General features: G+C 40.5%; 1 protein-coding gene across 8 annotated transcripts; it reads right to left on the minus strand.

Moving 5' to 3' along the window:
* Positions 1 to 1,624: 1,624 nt before the first annotated feature.
* On the minus strand, positions 1,625 to 22,522 carry LOC131744780 (zinc finger protein 239-like). Of its 8 annotated transcripts, none has more exons than XR_010836007.1 (6): positions 22,022 to 22,522; positions 20,971 to 21,026; positions 10,557 to 10,684; positions 6,322 to 8,042; positions 4,962 to 5,010; positions 1,625 to 2,765 (listed from the first exon to the last, which is right to left on the minus strand). XR_010836007.1 is itself a non-coding variant. In XM_067010644.1 (5 exons), exons 3-5 carry the CDS (start codon positions 20,983 to 20,985, stop codon positions 7,654 to 7,656), a joined length of 495 nt encoding a protein of 164 aa, XP_066866745.1. In that variant the 5' UTR covers positions 20,986 to 21,026; positions 21,228 to 21,393; positions 22,022 to 22,448; the 3' UTR covers positions 5,501 to 7,653. The 8 variants fall into 8 exon arrangements, 2 of the variants coding, with proteins under 2 accessions (XP_066866745.1, XP_066866744.1); XR_010836005.1 differs by having other exon boundaries at positions 1,625 to 2,958; XR_010836010.1 differs by lacking the exon at positions 6,322 to 8,042.
* Between the last annotated feature and the right edge of the window lie 558 nt (positions 22,523 to 23,080).

Consider the following 23,080-nt stretch of genomic DNA (forward strand, 5'->3'; position numbering starts at 1 on the left):
CACTTGCTAACATTTTGTTGAGGAAGTTTTGCTTCTATGTACGGAGGGCAGGGATATTGGTTTGCAGTTTTCTTGGACCTTTGTCTCATTTTGATATGAGGTTACTGCTGGCGTTATTAAAATGAGCTAGGAAGTATTACCTCTTTATCTTCTGGAATAGATTGTGAACAATTGTTGTTTCTTCCTTAAATGTTTAGTAGAATTCACCAGTGAAATCATCAGGGCCTAGAGTTTTCTTTTTTGGAAGCCATGAATTAGATTTAATAGGTATAGGACTATCCACTTTATTTCTCCTTGAATGAGTTTTGGTAATTTGTGTCTTTCAAGAAATTGGTCCATTTCATTTAAGTTGCTGCATATATGTGCACAGAGTTGTTCATGGTATTTCCTTATTATACTTTTAATACTTGTAGGGAGACTAGTGAGGTCCCCTCCTTCATTCTTTATGTCAGGACTTTATGTCTTCCCTCTTTTTTTTTATTTTTATTTTTTGTGGTACGCGGGCCTCTCACTGTTGTGGTCTCTCCCGTTGTGGAGCACAGGCTCCGGACGCGCAGGCTCAGTGGCCATGGCTTACGGACCCAGCCGCTCCGTGGCATGTGGGATCTTCCCGGACCGGGGCACGAACACGTGTCCCCTGCATCGGCAGGCGGACTCTCAACCACTGCGCCACCAGGGAAGCCCTGTGTCTTCCCTCTTTTTATCTTGGTCAGTCTGGCTAGATATTTATCAACTTTACTGATTTTTTTTTTTTTTAAGAATTAGCTTTTGGTTTCATTGATTTTCTCCATTTTTCTGTTTTCGATTTTATTAATTTCTGCTCTTATCTTTATTATCCCCTTCTGCTTGCTTTGAGTTTATTTTGCTCTTCTTTTTCTAGGTTATTTAGTGAATTACCCACTTTGGAGACCCCAGAACCATAGTAACAAATCCTGATTAAAATAGGCCAAAAAAAAAAAAAAAAAAAGGAAATCAGACAAATCTATAGATGCAAAAATAACATATAAAACATTTTATTAAGATAATTAATCATAAAATAATTAATAGAGAAACCAATACTATAATATCAATAAATGCCAAAATGACATTGGATCTCATTCAGCATTATTTTAAAAATAGGTAGAATGTTCAAATCAAAACTACATTAAGGGGCTTCCCTGGTTGTGCAGGGGTTAAGAATCCACCTGTTAATGCAGGGAACACAGATTCAAGTCCTGGTCTGGGAAGATCCCACATGCCGTGGAACAACTAAGCACATGTGCCACAACTACTGAGCCCATGTGCCACAACTACTGAAGCCTGCGCACCTACAGCCTGTGCTGTGCAACAAGAGAAGCCACCACAATAAGAAGCCTGCGCACCACAATGAAGAGTAGCCTCCACTCGTTGCAACTAGAGAAAGCCCACATGCAACAACGAAGGCCCAATACAGCCAAAAATAAATAAATAAAACTGCATTAAAAATACAGAAAGGAAAAAAGTACAGAAAATCCTCACTCTCACTCCTGTCCCCCCAATTATTTTATTAGTCCTTTGTTTACCCTTCCAGTGTGACATTATGCAAATATAAGCAAATATGGATATATATTCTCATTCTCCTTCTTACATAAAATTCATTATATATATTTATATACACATACACACATTGTTCTTCACCTTGCATTTTTCATTTAATAATATATCTTCGAGGCATTTCCATTTCAACCAAGAAATTTTCCTTACTTTTTATTACAGCTGCATACCATTTCACTGTGTGGATATAGTTTATTAAACCAGTTCTCTGTTGGCGGACATTTGTGTTGTTTTCTATTTTTTACTATTGGAAACAATGCCAAATATTTGCAAAGCACATGTACAAGTGTATCTGTGTGATAGAGTCTCAGAAATAGAATATCTGGATCAAAAGGCAAATGTATCTACAGTGTTGGTAGATATTGTCAAATTCTTCTCTATAGGAGTTGTTCTATTTTGCAAGCCCCATGGCAATGTATGAAAATGCCTACTTCTGTATGCCTCATTAACAAGTTTTTTTTTAATTTTCAATTTTTTGCTAATCCCATAGGTGAAAAATGGTATCTCAGCATGGTTTTGATGTGCATTTCTCATATTATGAGAAAAGTCTGTCATCCTTCCATACATTTAAGGGCCATTTGTATTATGTCTGAACAGTCTCTTCACATTTTTTTGTGTGCTTTTTCTTCTTAATTAATTAATTTTTGGCTGCGTTGGGTCTTTGTTGCTGCGCGCGGGCTTTCTCTAGTTGTGGCGAGTGGGGACTACTCTTCGTTGCGGTACACGGGCTTCTCATTGCAGTGGCTTCTCTTGTGGTGGAGCATGGGCTCTAGGTACATGGGCTTCAGTAGTTGTGGCCCACAGGCTCTAGAGCGCAGCATCAGTAGTTGTGGCACACGGGCTTAGTTGCTCCACAGCATGTGGGATCTTCTGGACCAGGGCTCAAACCCGTGTCCCCTGCATTGGCAGGCGGATTCTTAACCACTGCACCACGAGGGAAGTCCCTGTGCTTTTTCTTGATTTCTAAGAGCTCTTGATAAATAGGCAGATTAATCTCTTTGTCTGTGATATGGATTGGAAATATTTTCACCAGTTGTAATCTTTTATCTAGTTTGTATTCTTCCTCAGGGAACTGGTGAGGGAAAGCCTTCCTCTTTCCTAAAGCCCTCCCTCAGTGTCTCTTTCCCACTCAGTACTCACTCATTCATTCATTCATTCATGGGGATTCAACAGAACATGGATGAAGGCAGAGCCTGGGGGGAAAAAAGAACAATTTCATGATCTTATATACCCCACTGAGTTGACACTCCACCATTAAACCAGTTACACTTACTTCTGTTTCATAATTTTTCATATTTTATAATAGGCATGTATCATTTTGTAATTAGAAGCATTAATAGTGTTGTCACTAAGGATTGGGAAGCATTAGAGACTGCTTGCAAAATCCTGAAAAACATAAAATAGAAAATAAAAATCATCCATTGACACTATTCATATATTAGTATATTTCTTTCCAGTTTTTTCCTCTATGTATGTGTCTTTATATCTGCTATATTATCCAACTTTTCCTAAGTCATTAAAAATGATTCAAAAACATCACTTTTCTTGTTGGAGAATACTGCATCATGGAGATATACTATGACACATTATGACATCCTCTGGATTGTAAAGTAATCCTTTCCTTCTTTTAAAAAATGTAGAAATAACACATGGTAATGTACACCTTTTACACATAATTTATTTGATTATTTCCTTAACACAGATTCTTAGATGTAAAATTTCTCAGTCAATTGGCATAAACATTTTAAAGGCTTTTGATACATACTGCCAAATTGCATCCTGCAAGGGATGCTGCCAAAGTATTCAAGGGAAATTTAATTTCTAATAAATGCACTGAAATGCATTTATTAGAAAACAAGAAAGGCTAAAAATAAACTCTGGGCTTCCCTAGTGGCGCAGTGTTTGAGAGCCTGCCTGCCGATTCAGGGGACACAGGTTCGTGCCCTGGTCCGGGAAGATCCCACATGCTGCGGAGTGGCTAGGCCCGTGAGCCATGGCCACTGAACCTGCACATCCGGAGCCTGTGCTCCACAATGGGAGAGGCCACAACAGTGAGAGGCCCGCGTACTGCAAAAAAAATTTAAAAATAAATAAATAAATAAATAAACAAACTCTAACCATGTTAACTCAAGACACTAGGAAAAAAAAAAAAGGATACACCCAATAGAAGTAGAAGGATATAATAAAGAATGAAAAATTAACAAAAGAGAAAATAGCATGTAAAAGCTATTTTACATGCTACTGTCTTGATTAGGGAAAATATAAGTAAACCCACTCCTATATACATTTAGTAAAATGGCAGAACACGCTTCTGCTTTTCAGGATTTTGCAAATCCTAATTTAAAAACTAACCAGAGAGAAAAGTCAGGCTGTCTCAAAAGAAACAATAATTAGACTAATAACAGACTTTTAATAGCAGCGCTAGAGGTTAAGGAATTACTGAGAAAAATTAAATGCCAATTTAGAATTCTATACCCAGCTATGCTATAATTCACAAGTAAGGGAGAAATAAAGAATTTACTACTCTCAGACATACTTGCTGAAAAACTACTGAAGGATTCATTTATTTTATTTATGTAAGAAATACTTTTATAAGGCTTAGTATATGCCTGGCACTATTTTAATCATTCTAAAAATATTAATTCATTTGATCCTAATAACAACCCCATGAAGTAAATAATACTATCATTTCTCTTTTACAGATGGAGAAGTTGAAGCACAAAGAAATTAAACACTCTGCCCAGGATCACATCGCTAGAGATCTACAGAGCCAGATATTGAACACAGGCAGGCTGACTGCAGAGCTGATGCTTTTAACCGCTACACAAGCTGCAACTGCTCTGGGAGGCTGAGGAAATGGAGCTCAGAAGGAAGGAGGAAATGCAAGAACCAGTGGTAAGAAAGTGGTAAATGTTCCGGTTAATCCAAACTTGTGTTGGCTATTTACAACATATAATAATAGTGATAAATCTGGGGTGTGTTAAAAACATGATGAAATTAAAACCATGTATTGATACAATAACATGTAACATGGGAGGAGGAGCAGAGTTAGTGTTCTGTTCTATCTTGTTAAGGAGGGGCTTAATTTAAGTTATGCAAGTTAACATAAAACAAAAGGAGATAAAATGTAAATACTAATCTTGTAGAGGAAAATAAAGGGAGAATAAAGAAAATATAATCTAATAGAAAGAATGAAATGAGAGAAAAAGAAACAAAACTCCCCAAGTCCCAATCCAACAGATTTTTTCAAAAATTTTAGCAAGCTGATCCTACAATTTATATGAAAGAATAAAGGGTTTTAAATAGCTAAGACAATTACTATAAAGCTATAGTACTCAAAAATGTGTTACTGGCACAGGGATATACAAATAATCTATTGAAAAGAATACCTGTCTGATAGCTTAGAACATGACAGCAGTTAAAATCCATGACTTCGTTCTAAAATATCAGCATAAAAAATATCAAAACTGTAATGTTTGGTGAATCAAGCAAATTGCAAAAAGATAATATACAAGATGATATTATCTACGTAAAAATTTAAGATACCATGGACATACAGGTAATAAAAAAACCAAAAACATACAGAGGAACAACACATAGTAACTAAAGCATAATAGTTACCTCTGAGCAGAGTTGAGAGAATAGAGCATGAGGCTTTAGTTGTATCTGTTGCTTTTCTTTTTTTTTCATACCACACACACACACACACACATACACACAAACAAACAAACCTGAAGCTCTTATGGCAAAAATTTAACATCTACTTAATCTCAGTTGAGAAAATAGCTGTTACATTTTCTGAACTTTTCTGTATGTCTGAAATATTTTGTACTTAAAATATTTTTAAAATCTAAAAACAGAGAGGAAGAAAATAAAAGAGACAGAAAGGAAAGAGGAAGAAGGAAAAGAAACTAATATAAAACCTCAGTGTTGTGAGAATTTTATTATTACCTTCATTCAGTGGTATTTGGGTGCCATCATAGTCCTCAGGGATACCAATCCCCTTTCCCAACTTAGGCCAGTGGTCCCTGGACAGCTCAACTGGCAGTCCTAAAGAGCCCCCAAAGCCTTTCTAACCCCCAAATGGTTGTTTAGCGGGGATGCAGAAAAACACATTGCTCTTAGGTGAAGGACTCAGTGGAAATGTTGACCAACTTTCTCTGTTCCCTACCCAGATTTAGAGATGACACTGGGTCACTGACCTTTTCATAACCTCTACTGGTCCAGGTCTTCCCTTTTCATTGCCAGAACCCCAGGCTGTTCTCTAGTTAATTTATGCCTCCTGAAGGGGGTCAAGCTTATTATTGCCTGCATATATGATCCTTCCTTCTATTGGAGGGATAGTGGTCCCGCCTGACTTGGGCCACGTGGGGAAATTATCGGGCATAGAGTTGCCTTCCAAGGCTCCTCACAGCAGCTCTTCCACCTCCGGTCCTAACTGGCCCTGATGCCACTGGGGTCCATCCCTACCCACTACAGACCACACTCTGGTCAACACAGATCTCCAAGGAGAGCCCTGTACTGGAGGTCGAGACACCTGCTGGAGACTTAGGAGATGCCTTGGGGCTTCCCACCCCCATCATCCCCTTCAACGACCTCCCAGGCACTGTTCTTTTCCTTTTCCTTCTAACCATTCCCTACCCTTTCAGACTTGCTTTCCTCTCCTCTAACTCCCCTCTGTAAACCCTGACCCAGCCCCCCCTTTTTTAGCTATCTCGTCTATAGACACTTACCCTGAAGATGCCTCACCTGGGGATTTCTATAATCCATGGTGCGAAGCTCCCAGCAGCCTGATGACATGATGGGCAGGGAGATACTCAATCAGGGCCAGGAGGCTTCCAGCCTATAAGGGCACTTTGCCAGGCAAGGGGCATCTCTCCCAAAAGGAAGACCTTGTTAATCCTTGGCCCTGGATAACTCATTGGTTATGTCTAACAAAAACCTCTTTGAGATGAAATATAAAACAAAAGAAGAGCTACTGCTACCAGATTCTGGCAGAGTCCACCTTATACAGAGGTGGTCAGTCCAGAGCCTGACACATAACTTCATTAGGGTATACACAGGATTTTTTTTTTCCTGAATAGATACACATTTTAATGTATGAGTTTTGACTAAAGTATTTTCATAGCTGATACAGTTTTGGGGGTGTGGATTCTTATGCTGAAGACATGTATTTTTAAATTTACTACACCGTTTTAATAATCTGATCATTTATCTCTGAGTCCATTAGTATAATCATCAGGTTCACAGGATTTCTCTCCTGCAGGGATTTACTCATGACAAAACCCATGATCTGACTGTGAACACACTTTCTAAAAAGGCTTCAACATGTTGACCTTGAAGTCTTTACCCCACTATCACACAAACAGGGGTTCTCGCCCACATGGATTCTCATTCAACAAATATTTACTAGGTGGCTCCTCCTGCTAGGCACTGTGCCAGGAGCTGGGGACACAATGGAGAGCAAAACCCACGCAGCTGCCCTCTCTTGGAGCTGCCAGAATCGTGGTAGAAACAGGCTCTCTGGGGAAGGGGGAGATATGCACACATCTACACCTGCAGGGTTTTCTCCCATGTGGAGTCAGATGGAGGTGAAGGCCTGACTCGCTTCTTACGCGCACAGGGTCTCTGCCCCACGTGGACTCTGATGTGAACGAAGGTTTGTGCTGTAACAGAAGCCCCAACCACAGACACTGAAATCAATGGTTTCTCCCCCCCATAGACGCTCTGCAGAGAAGCTCTGTGTTCCAAAGAAACCCTTAACCACACTTGCACATTTGTAACATTGCTCTCCTTTGGGGACTTATGGAACTCAAGGTTAGCGCTCTTTCCAAAGCCCTTACTACACTTAGCACATATAAATGGGTTTTCTCCTGTATTAATTCTTAGATAAACTCGAAGATCTAAGCTCTAACTGAAGAAACCCTTATCACACACCCATCACATTTACAGTTTCATTCTCTGGAGAACGTGAAGGTTCACTGTGATTGAAATCCTTCCCACACTCCTAACAGCTACAGGTTTCTCTCCTGTGTGGACTTTCTGATGAGCATGGAGGCTTGTGCTTGTGCTTTAAGGGTTTCACATTGAAACGGTTTCTCTTGTGTGGACCCTATGATGCTCTTGGAGGGCTACTTTCTGTCTGAAGTTCTCACAACACTTCTCACATTTGTACAGTTTTGCTCCAGTGTGGACTCTCCAGTGGATGCAAAGGTTGGAGCTCTGACGGAAGCCCTTGCCACACTCCTCGCACTTAAAAGGTTTCTCTCCCGTGTGGACCCTCTGATGCACGTGAAGATTCGTGTTATAACTGAAGCCTTTGCCGCATGTATCACACATGTGGACCCCTGCCAACGCAGGGGACACAGGTTCAAGTCCACATGCTCTCATGTGGACTCTCTGGTGGATGTGAAGTTCTGTGCTCTGACTGAAGCTCTTGCCACACTCGGCACAGTCATAAGGTTTCTTTCCTGTGTGGGAAAGGGGATGCTTTAAGAATGAGAAAATGTTTACAATGACGAAAAAATATGACTGTCAAGTTAAAAGATCTCAATGGAGGTTGTAAGCAAGAGTTATCAGACTGGAGAATGTGAGAAACTATGTTAGTGGATTAAAAGATCAACTTGAAGAGGAGACTTCCTGGTGGTGCAGTGGTTAAGAATTCGCCTGCCAATGCAGGGGACACGGGTTCGAGCCCTGGTCTGGAAAGATCCCACATGCCGCGGAGCAACTAAGCTGGTGCGCCACAACTACTGATCCTACGCTGCACAACTACTGAAGCCTGCATGCCCCAGAGCCTGCATGCTGCAACTACTGAGCCCGTGCACTGCAACTACTGAGCCCGCGTGCTGCAACTACTGAAGCCCGCGAGCCTAGAGTCCATGCTCTGTAACAAGAGAAGCCACTGCAATGAGAAGCCCACACCACAACGAAGAGTAGCCCCCGCTCACCACAACTAGAAAATGCCTGTGAGCAGCAACGAAGATCCAACGCAGCCAAAAATAAATAAAATTTTTAAAAATAAATAAATACAAGTTCTTTAAAAAGAAAAATGATCAACTTGAAGAGTTCTACTAGGACTCAGAGGAAAGGATTTTAAAAATGGAATTATGATCTCGAAGCTCTTATATATTACATGTATAAGAGATTCAGAAGGAAAGAAGAATATGAAATAATAATAATAGTAAATAATGAGAATGTACTTAGTCTGAAAGAGAACTTGATTTTCTTAAATTGAAACTATTGTCTCAGGAACACTTAGGAGTGCTAAAAAAAAAAAAAAAAAAAGACAAACTAACATATACACCTACCGGGATGAAATTTATGAATTTCAAGGATCAAGAAAACATAAGCATACAAAACATTAAAAAAGCAAAACAAGTTACTCCCTTGAAAAGAGACTAAGACTGACCAAAGACAATAGTACAATATTTTCAGAGTCTTGAGGGAAAAAAGACTATCATCAAGCAAGCTAAACCTAAACCAATGATTCCCCTACAAGGACAAAAGGAAGGAAAAAAAGGGGGGACAAAGACGTCCAAAATTTGTCAAAATAAAAACTCGTGAAAAGGGAAGACATGAAATATAAAAAGTAGAAATGAATAAATTAAAGCTTTTCCTCTTTTTCCCTCAACAAAACCTCATGAAATATCAAAGGAAAACTCCCATGAGCTGAAGGCTTCAGAGATGAATGGGCTCAATGACAGGCAAATATAATTACTGGGGGTGGGGGGGAAAGGGGGGCGGGGAGGACTGCCTAGCTAGGCACATCCTGGTATAACTGCTAAATTCCAAAGAAGGGAGGGACGAGAAAAACAGGTTAAATAAACAAAAATAAGATAAAATAAAACAGAGAAAATTACTAAACGAATGAATCAGATCAGAATCAGCAATATCCGAGGCTTAAAAACAAAGATACAATGGCTAGAACATTCTCAGGGGAAATGATTTTGAATCTAAAGGTCTCTACTCAGTCAAACTACTATGCAAGGGACTTCCCTGGTGGCGTAGTGGTTAAAAATCCGCCTGCCAATGCAGGGGACACAGGGTCAAGCCCTGGTCCGGGAAGATCCCACATGCCAAGAAGCAACTAAGCCCGTGCGCCACAACTACTGAGCCTGCGCTCTAGAGCCCACGAGCCACAACTACTGAAGCCCGCATGCCTGGAGCCTGTGCTCTGCGACAAGAGAAGCCACCGCAATGAGAAGCCCGTGCACCACAACAAAGAGTAGCCCCCGCACACTAGAGAAAGCCCGCATGCAGCAACAAAGACCCAACTCAGCCAAAAATAAATAAATTTTAAAAAAATTAATTTCAGTATATCAATACATCATACAATGGAATATGACATAGCCAGTTAAAAGATTGAGATAGGTCTAAATATTTTGACATGTAAAGATATCTAACATATGTTACTAACTAAAAGGAAAGTTGCAGAACTAATATTTATAACATAAACAGATAAATACACAAATAGAAACAAAACAAATATGTATCTGTGAGCTTATGTATTTTCTGTCTGCTTATATGTAATATAAATAGAAAATAGTCTGAAAGATACTTTTTACTTTATATGCAGTATACTTTGTTTTAAAACCTTTCTAATTAAAAAAGTAATTACAGGGAGGGGCTCATGGGGAGTGACTGCTTAATGGGTATGGGGTTTTCTTTTACGGTGATGAAAATGTTCTGGAACTTGATAGAGGAGGTAGTTACACAACATTGTGATGTACTAAATGCCACCGAATTGTACACTTTCAAATGGTTAATTTTATGTTATGTGAATTTCACCTCAAAAAATATATATATAAATGGAGGAGGGGGAACTCAAGTTTTTACTTAGTAGCAACATTTTTCTTTCTTCAATAGTGATTTGAACACTCTGATATTTGAATCTCAAGCCCTCACCTAGTTAAACACTTTAAGAGCTCACAGCTTTCAACAACCAAGGGAACAAAAATTCTCCAAAGATCAGTTGTCCTCACCCACTAAGACCAGGTTGCTATAGATGTCCAGCATCACCTCTTTGTACAGGGCCCTTTGTGCGGGGTCCAGCTGCTCCCACTCCTCCTGGGTGAAGTCCACGGTCACATCCTTGAACGTTAACAGGTTCCTAAGACACCAATGAACAGTAATTCCTCTTCAGTGAGCAAACATCTACACCAGCTTCCGTGGTACAAAAGTTACAAACTTGGCAACACTGAGAAAGGTAGACAGTATAAAGGGGACTTCAGAATTTTGTCCTAAGCCGTAAGAATAATTTAAAGAACAATAAAAAAAATTTAAAGATATGTATATCGTTGTTTTTTTTTTTTTTAGCGGTACGTGGGCCTCTCACTGTTGTGGCCTCTCCCGTTGCGGAGCACAGGCTCCAGACGCGCAGGCTCAGCGGTCATGGCTCACAGGCCCAGCCGCTCTGTGGCATGTGGGATCTTCCCAGACCGGGGCACGAACCCGTGTCCCCTGCATCGGCAGGCAGACTCTCAACCACTGCGCCACCAGGGAAGCCCAAGATATGTGTATCTTTTGCAGAGGCTCACAAACCCTAAAAATATGAGGCGCTCTTAAAAATCAATTAAAATGCTCTCATTAAAAATGGACAAATGATAATCTGGATGAGTAATTTCAAGAAGAAAAAAAAATTACCAATAAACACATGAAAAGACATGCTGCCTCACAAATTATCAAAGAAATGGATATTCAGATAATGAGGCATTATTTTCCCCTATCCTTGGGGCAAAGACTAAGACTTATAATACCCACTACCAGTGACAGCGTGAGAACACACATACCCCCATGTACTGTTGGAAGGGTATAAATTGGTATAAACTTTTTTGGAGAACAGTTTGGCAGTATTTATCAAACGTATCTTTTGATCCAGCACTTCCAATTCTAGAAATTCATCCTCATGAGATAACTAATGACTTCCTTGCTGATAAACCCAATGGAAAGTTTTCAATCCTTTTCATGCTTGACTCCTTGGCATTATTTGGCCCTGTTGACCACATGGTCTTCCTCAAAACTCCTCTGAGAGTCTGGATATCATAGTATCCTAACTCTCCTAACTCTCTGGTCAATCTTTCTCAATCTCCTTCTCTCCTGGTCAATGTGTGGGTTTCCTGGGTTGGATCCTAGGCCTTCTCACTCTCCCTATGTGATCTCATCTATTCTGATAGCTTCAAATGCCAACTGAATGCTGACAACTCTCAAATGTACTTTGGCAGCCAAGACCTCAAGCTATACCTAGAGTTCCAGACCCAAATATCTCCTTGGTGAACATCCAGCGTGAAGCATAGTGCCTGATCTACAGTAGGTAATCAGTACATTTCTACCAAGTGAAAGAAATATCTATTTGGACGTCTCAAAGACATCTAAATCAACATGCTCAGTTCTGACTTTATCTTCCTTTCCAAAACTGCTTCTCTCCAATGCTCTCTAACTCAGGAAAACCCACCTCCAACCACCCAGATGTTTAGGTCAGAAAAAAAGGAGTCATCCTTGACTTCCTCTCTCCCATCCCTCACATGATCTGTCACTAAATCTTTTAAAATATCTCTTTTACCTCCATTGCCCCCACTTTATTCTGAGCCACCATGATCTCACCTCTGCCTCCTAATTGGTCGATACCATCCTGCCTTCCTGCAACATAATCTCTACTCTGGCTCCTCTTTTTGTGCCCATTCCTTAAATATTAATATTTGTGTTCCTCAAGAGTCTTCTCTGGTTATCTTCCTTTTCTTCTCTTCTCACATATCAGCTGGATGATCTCAACCAAGCCCATGACTTTAACAACCATATACATGGTGACAACTCGTAAATTTGTATCTTTCACCTGGATCTATCTCAGACCTTGATATCTATCTACCTTCTAGACTTCTTTAATTGGATGTCTGACAGGTGCTTCAAACTGTCTTCTAACTCCCCTCTGTACACACAAAACACACACAGAAACACAGAGGCTCCGTCTCCTCTGTTCCTTATCTCAGTGAAGACTATCACCTTTCACCCAGTTGCCCAAAACTTGCATTTCAGCCTTAACTACTCCCATTCCCTCACTCTCCACCACTATATACAGACCCACAGTGTTATATATGTTTTAGATATGTACTTGGAAACGTCCATATTCTTTATATACTTATTTATCTACAAAGCCAAGTTCTATTCCATTTCATTTCAAAGTTATATTTCAACATAAGGTTCATTTGACACTAGCTAATTAGCCAGGCTAACTGATACCTTTATTATTAAACAAATCCAAGGATTCTTTGATCTATCATTCTTTTTGGAAGCCCAGCACCTTTAAACATTTAATTAGGAAGATATCATTTCTATTTTCAAGCAAGCTTGTAGATTCTTAGACTATCTTAAAGACTAACCACCAAGTGTAAATATAGCTACATCCAACACCTGAACAGAGTGGCTTGGTATTAAAATGCCCTTGATAAGAATTGGCAGTTTTGGCAATAGACAGGAAGGTGTCCTATGAACTGAAAACGATTTTATGAGATTACTTAAAAGCTAGTGCTTTCCTTCCAATCGCTGCACTGTAAAGAAGTCTAATATGGGTACAGCCACTGTGGAAAACAGTGGTTCCTCAAAAAACTAAAAATAAAACTACCATATGATCCAGCAATCCCACTCCTGGGTATATATCCAAAGAAAAGGAAAACACTAATTTGAAAAGATATATGCTCCCCAATGTTTATAGCAGCACTATTTACAATAGCCAAGATATGGAAGTAATCCAAGTGTCCATCAACAGATGAATGGATAAAGAAGATGTTACACACACACACACACACACACACACACACACACACACACACTGGAATACTGCTCAGCCATAAAAAAGAACGAAATCTTGCCATTTGCAACAACATGGATGGACCTAGAGGGTATTATGCTTAGTGAAATAGTCAAACAGAGAAAGACAAGTACTGTATGTTACCACTTATATGTGGAATCTGAAAAAAAAACCCACACAAACAAAAGCAAATGAATGAATATAACAAAACAGAAACAGACTCACAGATATAGAGAATCAACTAGTGGTTACCAGCAGGGAGAGGGAAGGGAGTAGGAGCAAAAGAGGGGTAGGGGAGTAAGAGGCACAAACTACTATGAATAAAATAAATAAGCTACAAGGATATATTGTACAGCACAGGAATATACCCAATATTTTATAACTTTAAATGGAATATAATCTATAAAAATTTTGAATCACTATGTTGTATACCTAAAACCAATACAATATTGTAATTCAACTATACCTCAACTTAAAAAAGTCTAATATGAATGAGGATGTGATAGATCTTTTCGTGTGGTTATTTGTATTTATTATTGTGGGAAACTCTAAGAATGAAATTCAATGTCTTTTATAAAGCTTTGAAATAGTTTACTAGTGATCTGTCAGTCTTGAAATTCAAGCATCAACATCATTAATGCTTAGTCTACAATAACTGTAACTCATTTTCTAAGACTACATATTATGTGACTCAAAGGCACACTTAAGACTTATGTTCTGGATGTCTATCCACTGTCTTAATTCTGTTTCTCAATCATCACAAACTTATTTCCTATAGAGAGCATTCACTGCAATGCAGTGAAGTAACAAAAAATTTCTAAGTCTAGAAATACAGCAACTTTAGAAACAAAGTTGATGAAAATAAATTCCCAGTAATTAGGCATGTTCACACTGTAGTACTAATTTTCAATTCTTAATTATGAGAAGCTTTTAGGAACTGGCTGTAAAGGTGGAAATATTCAAGTTGGTTTTGAATAAAGGGACACTGCTAATGTTTTGTTTATTTGACCCTAAGAATTTAGACTGATAACAGCTGGCATTAGAAAATCTATTAACATACATAATCATAACAAGTAAAAAAGGAAAATCCATATGACCATCTCACAGGATGGCAAAACAGCATTTAATAAAATAAATCAAATTCTAATTTAAAAACACTTTTTTTGGGCTTCCCTGGTGGCGCAGTGGTTGAGAATCCGCCTGCCGATGCAGGGGACACGGGTTCGTGCCCTGGTCCGGGAAGATCCCACATGCCGCGGAGCAACTAAGCCCGTGAGCCATGGCCGCTAGGCCTGCGCGTCCGGAGCCTGTGCTCCGCAACGAGAGAGGCCACAACAGTGAGAGGCCCGCGTACCGCAAAAAAAAAACAAAAAAAAACACTTTTTTTTTTTTTGGCTGCAGCATGCGGGATCTCAGTTCCCCAGCCAGGGATTGAACCCACGCCCCCTACACTGGAAGCATGGGTTCCTAATCACTGGACCAGCAGGGAAGTCCCTAAAAACACTTTTTCTTTTCCCCCCCCGGTACGCGGGCCTCTCACTGTTGTGGCCTCTCTCGTTGCGGAGCACAGGCTCCGGACGCGCAGGCTCAGCGGCCATGGCTCACGGGCCTAGCGGCTCCGCGGCATGTGGGATCCTCCCGGACTGGGGCACGAACCTGCGTCCCCTGCATCGGCAGGCCGACTCTCAACCACTGCGCCACCAGAGAAGCCCCCTAAAAACACTTGTAAAGGACATTGGTCTAGGTAGTGAAATAAACAGACAAACATAAACCCAAATAAGAATAACAGATTATCAATATGCAATGATAATATTTTGACTTGGTTCTGAATATCGGGAGATTGAAAATATTTGTAAAGGAGTTTGTTTTAAAAATTTAACCAGATATGAATAATGAATGATCACATCAATTAAATTTTGTCATTTTCTAAAATTTATTCTTAAATATAGTAGGAATGCGTCATTATAAATGCCTAAAACCAGTTTTTAATGCCCAACCCTAGGTTTTATTTCAGCTATTAAAGAAGCAACATCAAGTGTATTTAAGGCTATATCACTACAGATTGTGCTGAAAAATCACTTGCAGTGTTGCAATGTCTCACATCTATAATGATCCTACACACGGTGAGTAAGTAGTATAGGCATACATAAATTAGCTGCTGATATAAATGAAACCTCTAAGCCTATGATCTATTTGATCTCATGTAAAGAAATACATTTTTTGGTTCTTCTTCATATTCCTTGTTTGTAAAATGTCTGTGCAATATGGCTGTACTATTTATTCACTTGGCTGAGGATTTTTTCTAAACAGTGCATATTCTTTTTATATAATATAAAAAATGCAGTGGCAACTTTGAGTCTCTAATCTAGCCCACTAGTTTGACGAAGTGCTGGCTTGTATGTCTAGGCTAGACACTTAAATTATAACTTTGTCCTAGGGTATGTACTGACATAATTAACATTCATCTATGGAAAGAAAACCTGATGATAAAACAACACACATTTCAAATAACCCCCTCCCTCCCACTCTTGCAATGAGAATCACATTTCATTTGCTATTTTTTTTCTGATAACAAAAGTGCTATTATGGAAGATAAAACTACAAAAAAACCCTACAAAATATATAATCATATTACCCCCAAATAACTACTATTTACATTTTGGCATATATATGTAAGTTTTAAAACTTGGGGATATTCTTTCCAACTTTTAAAAACATTTTTCAATTAAAATATCATGAACATTTTCCCCTATTAGTAAATATTCTTCTACACCTTGTTAATGGCTGTATAGTGGCTCTTCTCATGGTTACATCATAATTTATTTAACAATCTCCCAGGACTTCCCTGGTGATCCAGTGGTAAAGAATCTGCCTTCCAATGCAGCGGATGCGGGCTCGATCCCTAGACAGGGAAGCAACTAAGCCCACGTGTCACAACTACTGAGCTCGTGGGCCTCAACTAGAAAGCCACAACTAGAGAGGAGCCCGCGTGTCACAGCAAAGAGCCCACACATTGCAACGAAAGATCCCACGTGCTGCAACTAAGATCCAACACAGCCAAATAAATAAATAAATATTAAAAACAAAACAACAACAACAACAAAATCTCCCTATATTGGACACTAAAGTTACTTATCATTTTTCATTACTATAATGATACTGCAAGTTATATCACTGTATTTAAATTACATGCACTTATCAACTCTTTTTCTCAGGGTAAATTCCTAAAAGTAGAATTGTTAGCTCAAAGACTTTTGTTAGGTTTGTTAGGTAAAGACTTCTGACACAAATTTCCAAAGCCCTCCAAAAAGTTTGTAGCAAAATGACATTTAGTTTAAAAGTATTTGAGTGTTCTGGTTTTACCAGTAGGTATTTTTTAAAAACACATCTCTGGGGCTTCCCTGGTGGCGCAGTTGTTGAGAGTCCACCTGCCGATGCAGGGGACACGGGTTCGTGCCCTGGTTCAGGAGGATCCCATGTGCTGCGGAGCGGCTGGTGCTGTGAGCCATGGCCGCTGAGCCTGCGAGTCTGGAGCCTGTGCTCCGCAGCGGGAGAGGCCACAGCAGTGAGAGGCCAGCGTACCGCAAAACAAAACAACACATCTCTGCCAATTTGATAGGTGGCAAAAATGCCATTTCATTATATTATAACATTTCTTGGATTACTAGTTAAGTTGAAAAATAGTAAACCAGCTGCTACAAATATTTATAAGATTTACAGGTCAATAATATCATGTCACAAAAAGAAGGAATTTCACCTAACTGGAAACAAAGAAAAAGGACTACTCCTTTCCCCACAACGGAAAAGGAAAAATAAGTCAAAACAACCCAGTGAGCTGACAGCAGAGTGGCAGGCAGTTGGAAAGGATGGGTTGCCCTGCAGAGATGCCAATAGCAGCCCTGCTGTGGTATATGGAACCTTATCCCAGCTGCAGGGTGGGAAGCTTACCCTGACCTGGGACCTCTGAGGAACTGGGACCATTCCATGTTAGTACCATCCTCCAAGTTACTGGCAGAAACAGAAGCATATTTCCCCTGGAGAAAAATTTCCCATAGGACTCATATAAAGATCAATCAATGAGCTCACAATTAAACTCATCAAAGGGGAGAGTGAGCAGAAAACAGATTTACACTACCAACAACTACAGATATTTAAACTATCAGATACAGAACCAGAACATGGTTCTGTACATTAAATTACTTGAAAAAATAAAAGATGCAATTATAAGATGATAAAGCAAAGAAATTATCTGAAAATAACATGCAGTTGTGAAAAAAATAACAAATGGAATGTCTAAAGATGCATTAAAAAGGAACCTCTAGGAAGAATATATTTCAGGAAAAAGAAAAGTGATCCAAGAAGGAAAGTCTGAGACAGAAGAAAGAATGGCAAGCAAATAAATGACAGACATATATGTAAATCCAAACAAACATTGTCTGTATAAAATAATAATTCTAATAATATCTAATTTATTAAGAGGACAGAATTAAAATGCAAAAAACAGGGACTTCCCTGGCGGTCCAGTGGTTAGGGCTCTGCACTTCCAATGCAGGGGGCACAGGTTCGATCCCTGGTTGGGGAACTAAGATCCTGCAAGCTGCTCGGCAAGTCCAAAAAAATAAAAAATAAATAAAATGCAGAAAACAATAGCTTTTAAGTCAATGGGGGATGTGATCAGAAGTTCCTAAGTCCTTGCATTATTCTGAAAGAGGTTAACATACTGTTTAAACCTAGGCTTGCAAGTATGCACAATAAAATTTCAAGGGTAATCACCAAACAAATGGATATAAGTTATAAATTTCAAACATGTAAAGAGGCAAAAAAAAAGAGAAAAAAACCCTCTCCACTTAAAAAAAAACACAAAAAAAGGTAAGAAAGGAGGGGAAAATACAGTATAAATGGACAAATAAAATTAAAGTGCAAGACAGTACAAACACATCAAATATATCAATGACTACACTAAAGGCAAACAGACTAAACTTGCTAGTTAAAAAGGTGCTGACTATCAGATTGAGGGGGGAGGAGACAGAATTCAGCTATAAGCAGTTAATGAGAGATATACCTAAAGCAAAAGGCCCTGAAAAGTTTGAAATAATAGAAAAAGATAAACCAGGTAAATAATAAACAAAAGAAAGCAGGAATAGCTATACTAATATCAAACAAAATAGATTTCTAGACACAAAGCATCACTAATGATATAAAAGGTCACTACATAGGGATAAAAACTTTAATTCTCCATGAAGATATAACAACTCAAGTTGTATGTACCTCATAAAACATCCTCAAAGTAATATATTTTTTTAAATGGAAGTACTACAGAGAGAAATGGACATATCTACTACTCAAAGAGATTCCACACACCTTTTTTCCTCAATTCTTGATGGGTCAAGAGAACAAAAATAAATCAATAAAGATACAAAAATTTTAAACAAGTCAGATCTTATGGACACCTATAGACAGTTTTAAAAATTGTATAGAAGTATTAAAAACTGGGGGAAAATGCTGTTAAGTAATTTCCAATTAGCATTATTATCTATGACCTAGGCTGCTTAGCACCAGATTTCTGTTGGTAACAAGAAAGTTGAGAGGCTCCTTTACCATGCTGACGAAAAGCCCTCAGACCCTCTCTGGTAGAAAAGAAAGAAAGCCCATAGCCCACCCCAAGGGTCATTCTTGGATTTTAAAGAACACAAACCCTGTTCAATGAATAAATACACTCACTTTATTTGAGAGAATCCTGAGGCTTCAAGATATTTCTGAAGATAAGTGTTCCGTTATGGATATGGAAAGAGCACTAGATATGAGGAGTAATAGATGGGGGTTTAAGTTTTGTTTTTTCCAAAAGTAACCATTTGACATTGGATGAAGGTAAGGAGGATGATAAGGATGATAAAGATTTATTCAATAGATATTTATTGTGTACCTACAATGCATCAGATATTGTTCCTGACTCTGAGGATACATTAGTGAATAAAACAGACAAACACTGCCCCGGTGGAACTAGCTTACATTCTATTAGTATGTGACAGGGAAGAAACATAATACATAAGTATACTATATAGTAGGTTAGAGGGTGATATGAAGGTTAATTTTATATGTAAACTTGGCTGGGCCACATTGCCTAGATATTTGGTCAAACATTATTCTGGATGTTCCTGTGAGGGTTTTTTAGATGAGATGAACATTTAAATGGGTGGACTTTGAGTAACGCAGATTGCCCTCCTTAATGTGGGTTGTCCACATCCAATAAATTGAAGGTCTTAACGGAATAAAGACTGACCTCCCTAAAATGAGAATGAATTGTGCCAGCAGAAGGTCTAAAAAAAAAAAGTTGGTACCTACCCACTTACCTTTAGAGAATATACATTCTACTCAAGCACACATGACACACTGTAAAAATTGATCATAAACTAGGCCATAAGGCAATTATAAACAACAAAAAATAGTAAAGACTTGAAAGAGGTATGGAAGTTCATATACAGGTATCCTTGCTATCTGTCACTTCACTTTCATGAAAGACCTACATTAGCTCCTGTTTTCATTAACAGAAAGAAATCTGAAAAGCATTTTCAGTTTCATGAAGAAAAACAAAAATCAAAAGAAACATTCAGCATTTGTTTTGCAAAGAGTCATTACAGAGGCAGCACATACCAAGGGCTGCTAGAGAAGCACTGCCAAACTTCTTCCCCAGGAGCTTCACTCAGCATCAAGCTTCCATAGCTTTGAACTGTGTCTGTGAGCATCTGTGCTTTATGTCGATTTATTTTGTGCGTCCATTAGCAAGATGTGTCCTAAAGTAATTGCTTCTTTCCACCATTTCGGCTTCGGAAAGGTTTCATAGGAACACCCTACTTTCAGATAGAGGAGGAAACCTGTAGTACTCAAATTTTCTCTAGCTCACCTCCTTCAGTTTTCCTCAATCACCCCAGTGCACACTGATTTTTTTCCCCTCTAGCACTGTTATCACTGAGTGCAGTCTTCAAACTGACACTTAAGAGTGGCTTCTTTTCATATTACTCATTGTATATGTGAGTAGTAATCACTATTTTATACATGTACATATTAATCTCCCCCAAAGAAACCACACACTTTGAAGTAAGTATTGTATCTAAGTCAATTTGTTTTGCTCTTACAAATAAATGAGCACAGAGCAGCCATGACGAAGTAGATAAATGAATGAGCAACATGTTAGGGAGAGAAGAGACCTAACCTAAAGGAGGGCACCAGGCAAGAAAGTGCACTCCTTTCAGAGTCCTTCATTTCACAGATTAGGCCCAGCCCTCAAGATGTGCACAATTCAGGCTCAGTCCCTGGATGAGAAGACTTGTCCACTGACAACATGTACAGCATAGGCAATGGGCCTAAAGACAAATCTGGTTCCACCATTTAATAGCCTGGTGAACTTGACAGGTCTCTAAACCTCACTGAGCCAGTTGCTACATCTGTAAAATGGAAATAATGTCCACCTCTCACAACTGTTGTATCAAAAGAAAAAGTCAATGTTGAGTATATCCAGCACATCCATAAATGTGTTTCCTTCTCCTTTTCTTCAAGAGTATGTATACCAGGACCGAGAAAGGAAACCTGCATCTCACCTGGGAACTGGTCATCTCTTCTTCCTCAGCAAGGTCAAGGTGTTAAGGAGGCAAAGCTGGAAAAGAAAGGAGCCATGAAGCAAGCCTGCCTTGCAGCCCCCAGAGTGGCCAGCCTCGCCCGAACCATTCCCTCAACCAGCCTTCCCTACTTTGCCTTCTCTCCACACTACAGACTGTTCACCACCTCAGGTAAGAGATGGGGAACAGTCTATTCTAAGTCCACGGTCTCTCCCTGTTCTCTGAAGGTGTCACCTGACCCGAGCCTTGCTGAGGAACGTCCACAGCCCCAGCAGCTCCAGAACCACTTCCTCCCCCAGACTAGTAGTTTTGGCAGGAAGCCTCAGGTCACAGGTGTATCCTCTCAAGATGGGGTCCAGCTGCCTGAGGAGTTGCGGTCTTTCTTCCTATCAGCATGGCTTGTTCCTGTGGGCTCAAGAACAGCAAGAGTGCCACAGTCGGAAATCCAGCCGGGCTCAAAGTTACACTAAGCGTCTCCCAGGATACATACGGAGGAACTCCGACTAGGGACCTCTGGACACCGGGACTGCAAAGCCGGCGGCCAAACACTTGAAGGAGAAACCCGACACATCAGAGGGTGGAAGCGCCCGCACACATTGCTCTGGGGTAGATACGCAGCTGACCCGCCCCGCCGATATGCTGCAATCGCAGTCCCGACCTGGGGGCGCCCACAGCTGGGAGCAGCGGGGCACAGGGGGCTAAGCCAAGGCTGGAGTCTGAAGGAGAAGGGGATCCTGGAGCCACGCGGGTGGAGGGGGGTTCCACGAACGCTACTGTCTGCGGTGAGCAGAGCCGGTGACTGTGCCTGCTTTAGAGAACCTGGTAGGAGCTGACCCTCCACAGCCAAATCGCGGGTGACACAGTCTTTCGGGGACCATCGCTCCCCGGGCCCCAGACTTGGGGCTTCAAGTCCCTCAATCCCACCCCTACTCTGGCCCTCTGATAGCCATCTTCCCTTTGACCCAGTGTGCCCCTCTGAACCCCAGTCTTGCCGGAAGTAGCTCCTGCCGCTGCCAAGAGCCGCCAGACTCACCTGGCTCAAGCCGGGTCTCGGGTCTCTGGTCTCCCGGCCCGGGAACAAGCCCGCTGGGGCTGTACTGCTCCTGCGCGGAGAGAGCCCGGCGTCTCCCACAAGGCCCCGCGGCGCGCCGCCTAGGTCCTTCCCGCAGCTGTCTCCATCGCCTGTGCCCCCGACTGTGGCATGTGGAGGGTTCTCCTTCAGCCTTGCCAAGGGCTAGAAACGCCACTTTTTAGTTTCAGTTCCTGGGATCCTACAGTGGCAGTGCCATGTAGAAGCTTGCTACCTACTACGGAGGTTTGAGTGGGGAGGGGAGGGTGTGCAGGCTGGGTGAGACTGCGCGCTGGGACTTCTCCCCCTCACGCTTGGGAGCCTGGCTTTGTTGACAAACCCAAATTCATGTGCCCAATCAACGCCCAGTGAGACCAGGGTTTGGAGCCAAGAAAAGTCTGTTGCAGGGCCGAGCAAGGAGAACAGGGCAACAGGATAGCTCATGATCAAAAGACCTGCAATCCCTGATGACTAGGAGGAAGAGTGTTTATAAGCAAAATTTGGGTGGGGGCGGTGTTTGCAGAGTGTGTGACCTTCCTCTGATTGGTTGGTGGGAGGTGTTCCAGGAATCTCAGCCATCAGCCTTCTGGTTCCAACCAGTTTAGGGGTCTATGTGCTTATGCTTAGCATAAAGTTACCATCCTCTACCTGGGTGGAGACCTTAGTTCCTGTAGAACTAAGAGATACAAGCTGCATTATTGTTTCTGTATTCCCTCACTCCCCGTATTAGTAACTGTTTGAATCTGCCCTTTGGAACTCAGGGAAGGTCTAAGAGGCTGCAACCTTTTTCCTACAGACAAAAAATGGGGGACACAGAAAGGCTTTCGTGCTTGGGAGGGCCCCACGGGGTCCTGCTCAGTTTCAATCCCCCCTTTTCTTTGCTACTCCTCAATCATGAGGGGAACAGGTGTTGGGACAAAAAAGAATAACTTTTGGATAGAGAGATTAATCATAAATTCAGCAGAGGAACGTGGTTTTAGGGGGACTCAGTTTCAGTTTCTTGGGGTTGGGGGGCTGAGAAGG

This window comes from Kogia breviceps, chromosome 1 (assembly GCF_026419965.1).
Source record: "Kogia breviceps isolate mKogBre1 chromosome 1, mKogBre1 haplotype 1, whole genome shotgun sequence".
Taxonomy (NCBI): domain Eukaryota; kingdom Metazoa; phylum Chordata; class Mammalia; order Artiodactyla; family Physeteridae; genus Kogia; species Kogia breviceps.